The sequence below is a fragment of the Moschus berezovskii genome, chromosome 14 (assembly GCF_049115385.1).
Source record: "Moschus berezovskii isolate FMDL1 chromosome 14, NW_MosBer_1.0, whole genome shotgun sequence".
In the NCBI taxonomy this organism is placed as follows: Eukaryota; Metazoa; Chordata; class Mammalia; order Artiodactyla; family Moschidae; genus Moschus; species Moschus berezovskii.
This window is the reverse complement of record NC_142473.1, coordinates 34,011,195-34,024,375: the sequence shown is the minus strand read 5'-3', so window position 1 is coordinate 34,024,375 and position 13,181 is coordinate 34,011,195. Positions and strand designations below refer to the sequence as shown.

Here is a 13,181-nt window from a genome sequence, read left to right as displayed (position 1 = left end):
CGACTGAAGTGACTTAGCAGTAGCAGCAATCAGCATAGAACTTCATATCCTGAACAGAAATCATGTTGAACAGAAGCAGTGAAACAAGACGTCCTTGTCTTATTTCTTTCTTTTGAAAAAAAAAAAATTATTTATTTGGCTGTGGCAGGTCTTAATTGTGACATGTGGGATCTAGTCCCCTGACCAGGGATTGAACTTGGGCCCCCTGCATTGGGAACATGGAGTCTTAGCCACTGGACCACCAGGGAAGTCCCTTCTGACGTTAGTGGAAAACTTTTAGTCTTTCACCATTGAATATAATGTTAGCTGTGGGATTTTCACATATGGCATGGAACACCATTTTTGCTTGAAAGAATGACTAATAGACAAAGTACTCAGACTCGGCTACTTGGCAGTTTCTCCAAAATAAGGAAAGTGACTTGTCACTTCAAGGAAAACAAGTGATTGCCCATCCTCCACTATGAGATTAACAGCTTCCAAATGAAACTTTTCTAATGATATTTAACTAATGAGTGTGATTATACAGTGATGTGTCAACACTTGGAAAATCTACATAACCTAGTGAACCAATATTTTCCAAGTGATCAAGGGATGATGTTATAAAACCATGCATGGGTAAAAGATTCATTCCAAATGCAAGACAGACCAGTGAATTTTGATGTAACCAAGTACAAAATGTTGTCTGAGGCAGTTTAAGAGATTTGAGAAAATGGAGAGATACTTATTTTTTAAAATACTTCCCAAGGAGTTCCCTTGGGAACTAGTGGTCAGTTTCCTTGGTTGCCTAATGGTTAGAATTCCAGGCTTTCACTGCTGTAGCACAGGTTCAGTACCTGCTCAGGGAACTAAGATCCCACGAGCCAAGTGATGTGGCCAAAAAAGAAAAAAAAATTTTTTTCTATTAAAATGTTTCCATATTTAAAAATATATTTTATGTTAATATGCAATGGGCTTATTATTAAATGTTATTTTAAATATTTTCAATTTCTTGATTTTAATAGTGAATATGGCGAATATTGATAAATATATAATCCACATACACAAAAGTTCTTTGAGGTCTTCTTTGAGGAAAAAACTATATCAATTAACATCAGCTCTATACAACAATGTAGCTATTTGTTTTAAAACAAACAGTACTTTAGGCACTAATATTCAGTCAAACACCTACATTATAATTTCTTAAGATCTTATTATCAATATTAACAATTAACCACAGTAATTTATGATTAACTGGTCTGCAAGTGCTGTCATATTACAGTTGTACAGGATGGTGTTAAGAACTAAATGTGACTCTTCACCTTCATTAAACTTCACCCTGTCCATTTGAGCCCAGTTCTCTAGCCTCTCAAGCTGAGAACTTAGGACTTTGACTAGGTTCACTGAAATCAACTGAACTGACCAATCACGTTACTACAAGATATGGGAAGTTCAGGATTGTCCTTGTAAATCCAAGTTGTCAACTAAGAAGTATCACATCTTTTTCTTCTTTCAAAAAATAATTTGGTTGATTATATATTAATTGGAGAAAATTGAGAAAAGATATAAATAGAAAATTAAAATTACTTCTAATTCCAATACCTAGAAATAACTACTATTGATATTTTGGTATCATTCCTTCCATGTTTTTTCTATATTTTTTAAATATATTTTTAAAAAATGTGGTCTTATTAGTTACAGATACAATTCTGTAGCCTCTTATCCTTTATAAAAATATTATAGTCATCATGTTGTACATCATATCCCTGGGACTTATTCATCTTATAATTAGAAATGTGGGCCTTTTGATAGTTTTACTATTTCTTTAATATATTGCCTATCAAAAATCTTTATTGACAAAAACTTTTATGTCTACATAGCTCGCCTTATCTTCTCTTGTGTATGCAATTTATCTTATGTTGGACATTTAGGTTGTTTCCAGTTTTTCCCTTTTATATACAGCATCTAAATGAATAGCTTTGTAACTGCATTTTAACCCAAATCACTTCTCTTGTTCTTTCTGATAAATCACCCTCCAGAAAGGCTAAACCAGTTTCATTCTACCACAACCAGGTATGAGTACTCACATTCCTGTACCCCCTCCTTTGAAACATTAGCTATAAGTAGATTTTCCTTTGTCTTTTGCAATTTTACAGGCCAAAAGGAAATTCTTTACGACTAAATAATTGATGGAAGGGCTTCCCTCGTAGCTCAGTCAGCAAAGAATCTGCCTGCAATCCACTTCTTTCATGGATTACTTATTTCCTTTGCTAGTTTTGTATTTAGAGAGAATTTGAGGAGGGGAAGGAAGGACATTTCTTTTTTTTTTAACTGAAGTATAGTTTATTTACAATGTTGTATTAATTTCTGCCATACAGCAAAGAGATTCAGTTATACATATATATATTCTTTTTTATATTCTTTTCCAATTATCACAGGATATTAAATATACTTCCCCATGCTATAACAGTAGGACCTTGCTGTTTATCCATTCTATATATACTAGTTTGCATCTGCTAACTCCCAAATCTCACCCCACCTCCTTTCCTTTGGCAACCACAAGTATGTTCTCTATACCTGTAAGTGTCTGTTTCGTAGATAAGTTCACTTGTGTCGTATTTTAGATTTCACATATAAGTGATCATACAGTATTTGTCTTTATCTGACTTACTTCACTGAGTATGATAATCTCTAGGTCCATCCGTGTTGCTGCAAATGGCATTATTTCATTCTTTTTTTATGGCCAAGGACTATTCCATGATGTGTATGTACGTATGTGTGTGTGTGTATTCCACATCTTCTTTATCCATTTATCTGTTGAAAGATATTCAGGTTGTTTCTGTGTCTTGGCGATTGTGAATAGTGCTGCTATGAACACAGTGGTACATTTATCTTTTTGAATTATTGTGTTCTCTGGATAAATACCCAGGAGTGGAATTGCTGGATCATATAGCAATTCTATTTTTCGTTGCTTTTTTTTATTTTTGAGGAATATCCATACTATTTTCCACAGTGGCTGCACCAATTTACAGTTCTACCAACGGCATAGCAGGGTTCCGTTTTAGAGAGAATTCTTTTGTTTTTGTTTTCTACTGTGTTGGCTATTTTAATCTATTCTCTACTTTCTTCCTTAGTTGTGCACCCTCTTAAGTCTCCTTTGATATTACTCTCCCCAACCAGATGTCCTGGCTTTAAATACTATTCTGAATATTACCAAAATTCTCTCTCTATTCCAGATCTCTGCTTCTAAACTCCAAACTCTAATATAAGCAACTGCCTGCTTGATGTATCACCTTAGATGGCTCATGAGAATATTTCAAACTTAAAGTTGTCCAAAATGGAACTCTTAATTTCCCTTTCTCTCAACTTACTTTTCCCATCTCTACTCCGAAATCTCCACTTCAGTAAATGCTGCCACCAGTTGGCAGAGTTAATGACCACAAACCTACAAAGCATCCTTGATTCTTCCCTGCCCATTCTCAACCATTCTCTTGTCCAATCCACTAGCAATTCTTACTGAGTCCAGCTCCACTCTATTATTCCTTCCTTTCAGCTTTCTCATCCTTAGTCTGAGTTATCTCATCTCTTACCTGGTCTAGCAGTAACCTTTTAACCTATTCCCTCTCCTTCCATCACTGCTACCTCCACAAGCCTAATCCATTCCCACACAACATCCTAGCATGTAAAATAAAAATCAGATCATGACTTTCCCTTGTTATTTATACCTTTCCATGGCTTCCCATTACATCATCCACTTGCTCAAATCAGAAACTTAATCCAATGCATTTACAAGTCATGTTATGCAAGCTTTAAAAGACCTCAAGTTCTGCCCAAACTCAACACAGATCTAAGCCCCATTATCTACCAATAGGATTTGCCATACTTGTTGACACCTATTTTCAGGCTACTAGGGGAAAACTACAGCAGTAACAAATTCTGCCATTTCTTTGTGAATCACCACTCTTCCACTGGAGGATAACCTGGAAACCAAAGACTACTGCTTCAGTGGTTATATTTTTAAAACAAATGTAAAGAGACAGAACATAAGGTTATAATTTTGTTGTTCAGTCATTAAGTCATGTACAACTCCGCAATAAGCATCGTGAGAAAAGGGACTATCTTCTGCTTACCGCTCTATCAGTGCTCCTAGAGCAGTGCCTACCACAGAGAAAATACTACTATTTTTCCTTTAATGAATGGTTAGCACATAAGCTTTTATCTATTTCTGAATTCTTCCTGGCTGAATATAACAAAACCAAATTTTGATAATTTCACTTTACAACCACCTCTGAAAAGATAACATACATGCAACAGAAAAGTTTAATCTAACTTCCAAAATGAATACAATAAGACAGTACAGTAACAATGACAATACAGTAAGATAATTTTAAAATTAACTGCACCATATAATCCCACTCAGCTTCTACTATAACATCCTGCATACTAAGGAAAACAGGTGCAAAAACCAGAATTAAAGATAAAAGGCAAGAAAGCAGCTTATGGTTTTCATGTAATTCATTTTTTATAAAAGTCTGAGAATGAGGGCAAATGTATCTTCAGAGAAGTTAATTCATCTGATATCCTCTCTAAAATAAAAACATGAAGTAACTGTATTATATACTGACAGATACTTATATACACTCTTCTGCAGAATATTTAAGGGATAAGCTCCTTAACATCCAGTCTGGGAACAAATTCCTTCACGTACATGGTTTGAGGGAACAGATATGTTCCCCAAGCCATAGCAGGTTTGTTTAGAAGTGACACTTTGTCCAGGTTTGACTAATCATAGAAGCAAGTTTTTCTTTTGGAGTTGATTGGTCCATAGATAATCACTTGGTCTATACCAAGCCTAAATCAAAGCGGGGATCAAGACGTAGACTCTCTGCTGTGGTGAAAACCTGTAAGACGTAAATCTTGGGTTTAGCAGAGGCCAGCTGTTGCTCAGTCGCTGAGTTGTGTCTCATTCTTGGTGACCCCATGGACTGTAGCATGCCAGGCTTTCTGTCCATGGAATTTCCCAGACAAGAATACTGGAGTGGGTTGTCATTTTCTTCTCCAGGGAACCTCCGGGCCCAGCAATCAAACCTGCATCTCCTAAAATCAGCAGGTGGATTCTTTACCACTGAGTCACCTGGGAAGCCTCCAGCAGAGACCAGGTTTCCCCATAATTCAGATATTAATCTGCATTGAGAGAATGCAGGTAGTGTCCTGGCAGCATTCTCAACCCTGATTTCAGTTATTCCTTGGGCTTGCCTGCATTCTTGTCCTTAACGCAACTCAAAATACTTTTTCTAGAATTTTAAGAGTCCAAAATTTTTCCTTTCCCAAGAAGAAAAACCAGGAGCAAATCATAAAAGGCCTATAACATTCTTTTGTGATTTAAAAAAAAAAAATTAAAGAAATAGAAACATTCTCAACCTGATAAAGGACATCTATAAAAATCCCATAGTTAACATCATACCCAGTGATGAAAGACTGAAAGCTTTCCTCCTAATATCAGGAACAAGACAAGGATGTCTGTTCTCACTACTTCAACATAATTTCTATCCAACATATGAGGTTCTAGCTAAAGTGATTCGGCAAGAAAAACATTAAAAGCACCCACATGGAAAAGGAAGAAGTAAAACTCGCTCTTATTTGCACATGACATGATCTTGTTTCTAGAAATTCCTAAAGAATCCATTAAAAAAAAACCCACTACTACCAGAACCAATAAATGATCTCTGCAAAGTTACAGGATTCAAACTCAAACACAAAACTGAATCATATTCTTTCTACACAGCAGCAATGAACAATCCAAAGATGAAACTAAGAAAAAACAATTTCATATAATAGCATCTGAAAGAGTAAAGTACTTAGGAATAAATTTAACCAAAGAGGTAAATGATTTGTACACTGAAAACAAAATTCTGCTGAAAGAAATTAAAGACCCAAAAATAAATGGGAAGTCATCCCATGTTCATAGATTGGGAGGACTTAGTATTGCTGGGATAGCAGGACTTCCTACCACTGATCTAAAGGTCCTGTGCAATTTCCAAAATTCCAGCTGCTCTTTTGGTAGAAATTGGCAGGCTAATCCTAAAATTCATAACAATCTCAAGGGACTTCAAAAAGCCAAAACAATTTAGAAAAAGGACAAAATTGGAAGATTCACACTTTCTGATATCAAAACTTTACTACAAAAGTACAGTAATTAAGATGATGTGGTACTGGCATAAAGATATACATACAGAAAAGCTAAAGTCAGTTGCTCAGTTGTGTTTGACTCTTTGCAACCCCATGGACTGGAGCCCACCAGGCTCCTTTACCCACGGGATTCTCCAGGCAAGAATACTGGAGTTGGTTGGCATCCCCTTCTCCAGGGGATCTTCCCAACCCAGGTCTCCCACATTGCAGACAGATTCTTTACTGTCTGAGCCACCAGGGAAGGCATAAGGATAGACATATAGACCAATGAAATAAAATAGAGAGCCCAGAAATACAACTTTATACACATGGTCAATTAATTTTCAACATGGATGCCAACTTCATTCAGTGAGAAAAGGACAGTCTTTTCAACAAATAGTGCTGCAAAAACTGGATGACCACAATCAAAAGAATTAAGTTGGACCCTTACCTTACACTATAAATAAAAATTAACACAAAATGATCATAACTGTAATCTTCATGATCTTGGATTAGGTACTGGTTTCTTTGCTACGAAGCTTCCCTGGTGGCTCAGACAGTAAAGAATCTGCCTGCAATGCAGGAGATCTGGGTTTGATCCTGACATTAGGAAGACCCCCTGGAGAAGGGAATGGCAATCCACTCCAGTATTCCTGGGCTTCCCTTGTGACTCAGCTGGTAAAGAATCTGCCTGCAATGTGGGAGACCTGGGTTCAATCCCTGGGTTGGGAAGCTCCCCTGAAGAAGGGAAAGGCTACCAAATGATACTATCAAGAAAGTGAAAAGATGCTCCACAGAATGGGAATAAAGTTTTATAAATCATATATCTGATAAGAATCTAGTATCCAGAATATGTAAAGAACTCTTACAACTCAACAATAAAAAGACAAGTTGTTGTTCAGTCCCTAAGCCATGTCTGACTCTTTGCAATCCCACTGACTGCAGCACACCAGGCTCCCCTGTCCTCCACTATCTCCCAGAGTTTGCTCAAATTCATGTGCAATGAGTCAGTGATGCTATCTAACCATCTCATCCGCTGATGCCCCCTTCTCCTTTTGCCTTCAATCTTTCCAGAGAGTAAGCTCTTTGCATCAGGTGGCCAAAATACTGGAGATTCAGCATCAATTCTTCCAACAAATATACAGGGTTGATTTCCTTTAGGATTGACTAGTTTGATCTCCCTCCTGTTCAAGGGACTTGAGAGTCTTCTCCAACACCACAGTCCAAAGGCATCAATTCTTCGGCACTCAGCCTTCTTTATGATCCAACTCTTATATCCATACCTGACTACTGGAAAAACTATAGCTTTGACTAGATGGATCTTTGTCGGCAAAGTGATATCTCTGCTTTTTAATATTCTGTCTAGGTTTGTCATAGTGTTCCTTCCAAGGAGCAAGTATCTTTTAACTTCATGGCTGCAGTCACCATCTGCAGTGATTTTGAAGCCCAAGAAAATAAAATCTGTCACTGCTTCCACTTTTTCCCTTTCTACATGCCATGAAGTGATGGAACCGGATGCCAAGTAACCCAGGTTAAAAAAACAAGCAGAGGATTCAAATAGACATTTTTCCAGAGAACATACACAAGCAAAGAATAAACATATAAAAAGATTGCTCATTTTATTACTTATTAGGGAAATGAAAATCAAAACAATGAGTATCTACTTCATACCCAGTAAGATGGCTATAACAAAAAAAATAAAGGTATTGGTGAGAAGTTGGAACCCTTATACATTGCTTGGGGAATGTAAAATGGTGCAGCTGCAGTGGAAAACAATTTGGTGGTTCCTCAAAATGTTAAATACAGAATTACCATATGACTCAGCAATTCCACTCCTAGATATATATCCAATAGAACTGAAAACATATAGTCTCGCAAAAAATTGTGCATAAATGTTCATAGCAGCATTATTCGTCACAGAAACCATCCAAATGTCTGTAATCAAAATGTCAATACAATATCAATAAAATATAATTACAATACAATATAAATACCCTGGTAGCACAGTGGAAAAGAATCCACCTACCAATGCAGGAGACATAGGAAACACAGGTTCGATCCCCAGGTCAGGAAGACCCTTGGGGAAGAAAATGGCAACCCACTCCAGTAATCTTGCCTAGGAAATCCCATGGACAGAGGAGCCTGGTGGACTATGGTCCATGGAGTTGCAAGAGTTGGACATGACTTAGTGTGCACACACACACAAATACAAAATAAATATAATATTGCCATAAAAAGGAATGAAGTAATGATCTATGCTATAAGATGGATGAATGGGAAAACATGCTAAGTCAAAGACGCTAGACAAAAAAGGCCGTATTGAAAAGAAATGTCTATTACAGGCAATCCTCAGAGACAGAAAGTAAATATTATTGATCACCAAGGGCTGGGGAGAAGAAGGAGTAGGGAATGGGAAGTGACTGCTAATGAAAATGAGGATTCTTTTGGGGGTGATAAAAATGTTCTGGAATTAAATGGTATAGTGACGGCTGCACAACTTTGTGAACACACTAAAAACTACTAAATTATATACTTTAAAAGGGTGAATTTTATGGTATATGAATTCTATCTCAATTTTTAAAACTGCGTAGGAAAAAAGCCTCCTAACAACCAAAATACAGATCACAAAGATCATAAAGCTATATATTTTCCTTTACTAAAAAGAAAATTATATTCTCACCTCAAATTTATTTATTCCCACTTTATATATAATTTGTACAAGCCTGGTTGTATGATCAAAGCCTATAGTGGATTAAAAGTTTTATATTAGGAGAAATGAAATTGATACCAACAGACATATTGACAGTAAGATTTTTTTAAAAAAGCAAAAGAACTTACAAGCATCTCGTGAAGCCATGTAGTAAGAGCAAACTGGTCTATGCATTTCACTGCATGTATGTATGCATGCTAAGTCGCTTCAGTCATGTCTGACTCTTTGTACCCCTATGGACTATAGCCCGCCAGGCTCCTCTGTTCATGGGATTCTCCAGGCAAGAATACTGGAGTGGGTTGCCATGCCCTTATCCAGGGGATCTTCCCCATCTAGCGATCGAACACTTGTTTCTTATGTCTCCTTCACTGGCAGGTGGGTTCTTTATCACTACCACCATCTGGGAAGTCCCACGCACTTCATTAGGTTATGCTTACTAATGACAAACAGCCTGACACAACAATCTACGTTTATAGTAATGAAAGTAATGAAGATGATTAATATAAGAGCTAACCCACTCATTATTTTCCATATGCCAATCACTGTTCTAAGTAGCAAACATTTACTTATCAAATTCCCAACAATCCCACAAGAAAAGTTATATTATTATCTCATTTTACAGATGAGGAAACCAAGGAATCACACTAAGTAAGTGGCAAGTTAAGATTCAAACTAAGGCAGTTGGCTTCAGAGTTACTCCTCTTCTTAACCAGTAGCCTATCCTGCCTCTCAGTGATGAACTATCAGTCATAAAAATTAAAAAAAAATAAAATGTCAAACAATGTTCAGTGTGCTCCAAAAAGACTGAAAAATCTACAATTTTTGTTTCATTATTTTAAAAAAGCTGCAGTACATGAGGTCACAAAGAGTTGCACACGACTTAGCAACTAAACAACAATTCAAAAAATAAATAAAGAAAACCTTTTCTATGGCAGCATGTTATCAACAGGAGAAATTCTAGAGATCAAAAAACAGCTCTTTACAATCTGACTCCAACCCGTATTTCCAGCTTATCTATCTCCCCTAGTTCTAGCCAAACCAGACTGCTCACGTTCTTTAAACAGAGCCTGCATTTTCACGCCACTGTGTCAAAGGCCTTTGCTTCACTTCTCTGCCTAGAGAATTCCTTCAAAAGATCCTTCAAAATCTAGCTCAAATAATATTTCTCTGTGCCACCTTCCCTGATGCCACTAGGCAAAACTGTTCATACAGTATTTTGTACATATTTTTATTAAAGCATTTATCACATGACATCAGAATTAAATGCTTAACTCTTCTTTTCACCTCCTAGAATTAGAACCTAGTACATTGTGGATGATAAATAAAATTATTCTTAACTTATGGTACTTAATAAAGTCCAAAATTACTTTTATTTTAATTTAGCCATACAAAATGACTGGTTAGATAATGTCTAAGTAGTCGCGGTTTTAACAAAAGCCATGAAGTTTAAATAATTTAAAATAGACAAAGGTCATTTTCATGTAAATTAGAAGTTATAGAAGTTCCTACACATAGAATTCAGTCACCAGATATCTTAAGAAGAAAATTCTAATACTCTAGACCAAACCTGAGTCACTTGTCACAGTGAAGTCAACATGAGTAATGATGTGGGTAAAATGTTAAGTGAGAGATGAAAGTTCCCAGAATCTAAGCCAACAAAATCAAAGGCTACAAGGATAAAATTTAGTAAATTACTCCTTGGCACACTGACTGAATGCCCTCAGAAATTATTGTCCCTCCCAATTCAAGTCACTCCTCAAGAGTAAGTTACTCCCTAAAAAGTTCTAACAGAATTTATATCTTATTACTTGTTCCAGGTGAGTTAATATTTAATTCCGATTGGACAAAACACAAATATACGATGCATGCAATCAATTTCTCTCCCAATATGTAATTTACAACAACCAAGCCAATAACATACGGAACTGCCAATACAGTTTTTAGCATTTAGTAATTACAAAAGAATACTTAACGGTTCCTCAAACATTTATTGAACTAACTGCATTTTGCCAATTCTGTTTGAAAAGTATTCTACTCTTCTCTATTTGAAAAGCTACTTTACCTATAAAGGAAATGTCATTTCACTTAGGTTTATTTTTTTAAAAAGTTATCCAAACTACTAATTTTTTTTCTATTATCCCCAACTTATAACCTTACTTAATATGCTACCAGCTCAGGCAAATGAGGCTTCCCAGATGGAGCCAGTGGTAAAGAACACGCCTGCCAATGCGGGAGACGTATGTAAGAGACGTGGGTTTGATCCCTGGTGGGGGAAGATCCCCTGGAGAAGGGCACGGCAACCCACTGCAGTGTTCTTGCCTGGAGAAACCCATGGACAGAGGAGCCTGGCAGGCTACAGTTCATGGTCCAAATCTGACCCCTTACTAAATACTGTCAACTCCAACTTCTTTCTTTCAAACTCTCACCTATCCACAAACTTCCGGATCTCTAAAAAACAGCCTGCCTCCAGCTCATCTTCCTGACTGCAAATCACTAACTTTTCAGAGGTAAATGAATGACCAGAGTTAGGGATGGATCACTCACTACCCTCCAAGGCAACCTTTAACACAAAACACAGCTTTAAGTCAAAATGTTAACTTCGCATTCTATTTCTGTTGACATAAAATTAAAACCAACTCAACTATTTCTATGTGTTACCCATCCGGGCAGTCACAGACCTGAATAAATATTTGTGTAGTATTCTCCATTACCTAGGCTGAGAATTCTCCTCATACATTCTTTCTTTCCCCTCCTTGAAGAGGCTTATGGTCTGCTTAGTTTTCTTCATCAAATTCTCCATGAATACCCTAAAATACTCATTTTCTCCAAGTGTCTCCATCTTCCCCTCATATCTTGACAAGATAGTGCGGAGATGCTGGTAGGTATCTGGCAGCAGGTCTAAGATATAAGGTGGGCTATTCTTTAGCGCCAGCTTTGGGTTCTGACACAACCGCACCACCTGCAACAAATGGAAAAGAAGGACTATTACTTGGAGGATTTTATGGGCAATTTCCTTTTTAAAATTTAAAAAAGTTATAAAGTATGTGCTCTTTTGCAGAAATAAGAAAAATGCACAAAAATATAAGAAATGATCCATAACACCCCCCTAAAGGCAATCACTTTTAGCAGTCCCCCGAAAGGGTGGGTTCTTAAAACTGTATTTAACAGTTCATAAAACACACAGAAGACTAAACAATTGGGGTGGGGGAGACACCCACACACATGCCTAAAAAAGCTAGACGAAGTACAGCAAGTTCCTTTGAAATGCATGGCTCATCCCACAACAGAACAAAGAAAATTTCCAGGGGCACAAATAAAGAACATGGCTGCCCTTGTAGGAAAACCTTGGAAATGTAGGAGAGAAGGCAATGCAAGCCACTCCAGTATTCTTGCCTGAAGAATCCCATGGATGGAGGAGCCTAATAGGGTGCAGTCTGTGGGGTCGCTGTGGGTCGGACACGACGGAGCGACTTCACTTTCACTTTTCACTTTCACACATTGGAGAAGGAAATGGCAACCTATTCCAGTGTTCTTGCCTGGAGAGTCCCAGGGATGGGGGAGCCTGGTGGGCTTCCGTCTATGGTGTTGCACAGAGTCGGACACGACTGAAGTGACTTAGCAGAGCTTTGACGACCACTAGGGAACAGGAAATGGCAACCCACTCCAGTGTTCTTGCCTGGAGAATCCCAGGGACAGAGGAGCCTGGTGGGCTGCCATCTATGGGGTCACACAGAGTCAGACATGACTGACGCGACTTAGCAGCAGCAGCAGCAGGGGACAGGAGCACAGACTCTTGGACCCAGCAAAGACCCAGCAAAGAGCTGAAACTAACTCTTTCAAGACACCATTTCTTCCCATTTAAATGCAAAACTCTCAGAATGTGCCTGGTAATTCATTTTATCTTCTTTTAAACTTTTTTTGAGTTCTTAGCTTTAAGTAAGTAAGTCTCTTTTTAAAAAACATATAGTCAGATTTATTTAATCCAATGTAACAATCTTTGTTTTTTGACTGGTGAGTTTAGTACATTTTATATTTGTTACAATGACGAGTAATTTGTATTCATTCCTATTCTTATTTAGCACTTTCCATTTACATAGGTTTTTCTGTGTCTGACAAAAACATAAATTAGGGCAACAGTAACATTTATTTCAGTAAAGAAATAGACCCACACATATAGACCCTTGATTTATCACAATGGAGTGATGATCTTTTCCAAAAACAGTAGTGGTACAATCACACAGGAAAAAAAGAAAGTCAAACTAAACCCTCAGCTTATACTAAACAATAAACAAAACAAATCCAGGACTTCCCTGGTGGTCCAGTGGTT

At 37.2% G+C, this 13,181-nt stretch overlaps 1 protein-coding gene across 3 annotated transcripts in view; it reads right to left on the bottom strand.

Annotated features, from left to right (window-relative positions):
* The window catches only part of CBL (Cbl proto-oncogene), a 92,432-nt gene that overhangs the window by 61,209 nt on the left and 18,042 nt on the right, over window positions 1-13,181 (bottom strand). For 2 of the 3 annotated variants that reach the window (XM_055423185.2, XM_055423186.2), the window contains exon 2: window positions 11,566-11,813. The exons of the other annotated variant lie outside the window; for it this stretch is intronic. In XM_055423185.2, the coding sequence (XP_055279160.1) occupies window positions 11,566-11,813 (248 nt within the window). The remainder of the gene's footprint in view (window positions 1-11,565; window positions 11,814-13,181) is intronic. 3 annotated transcript variants of the gene reach the window in all.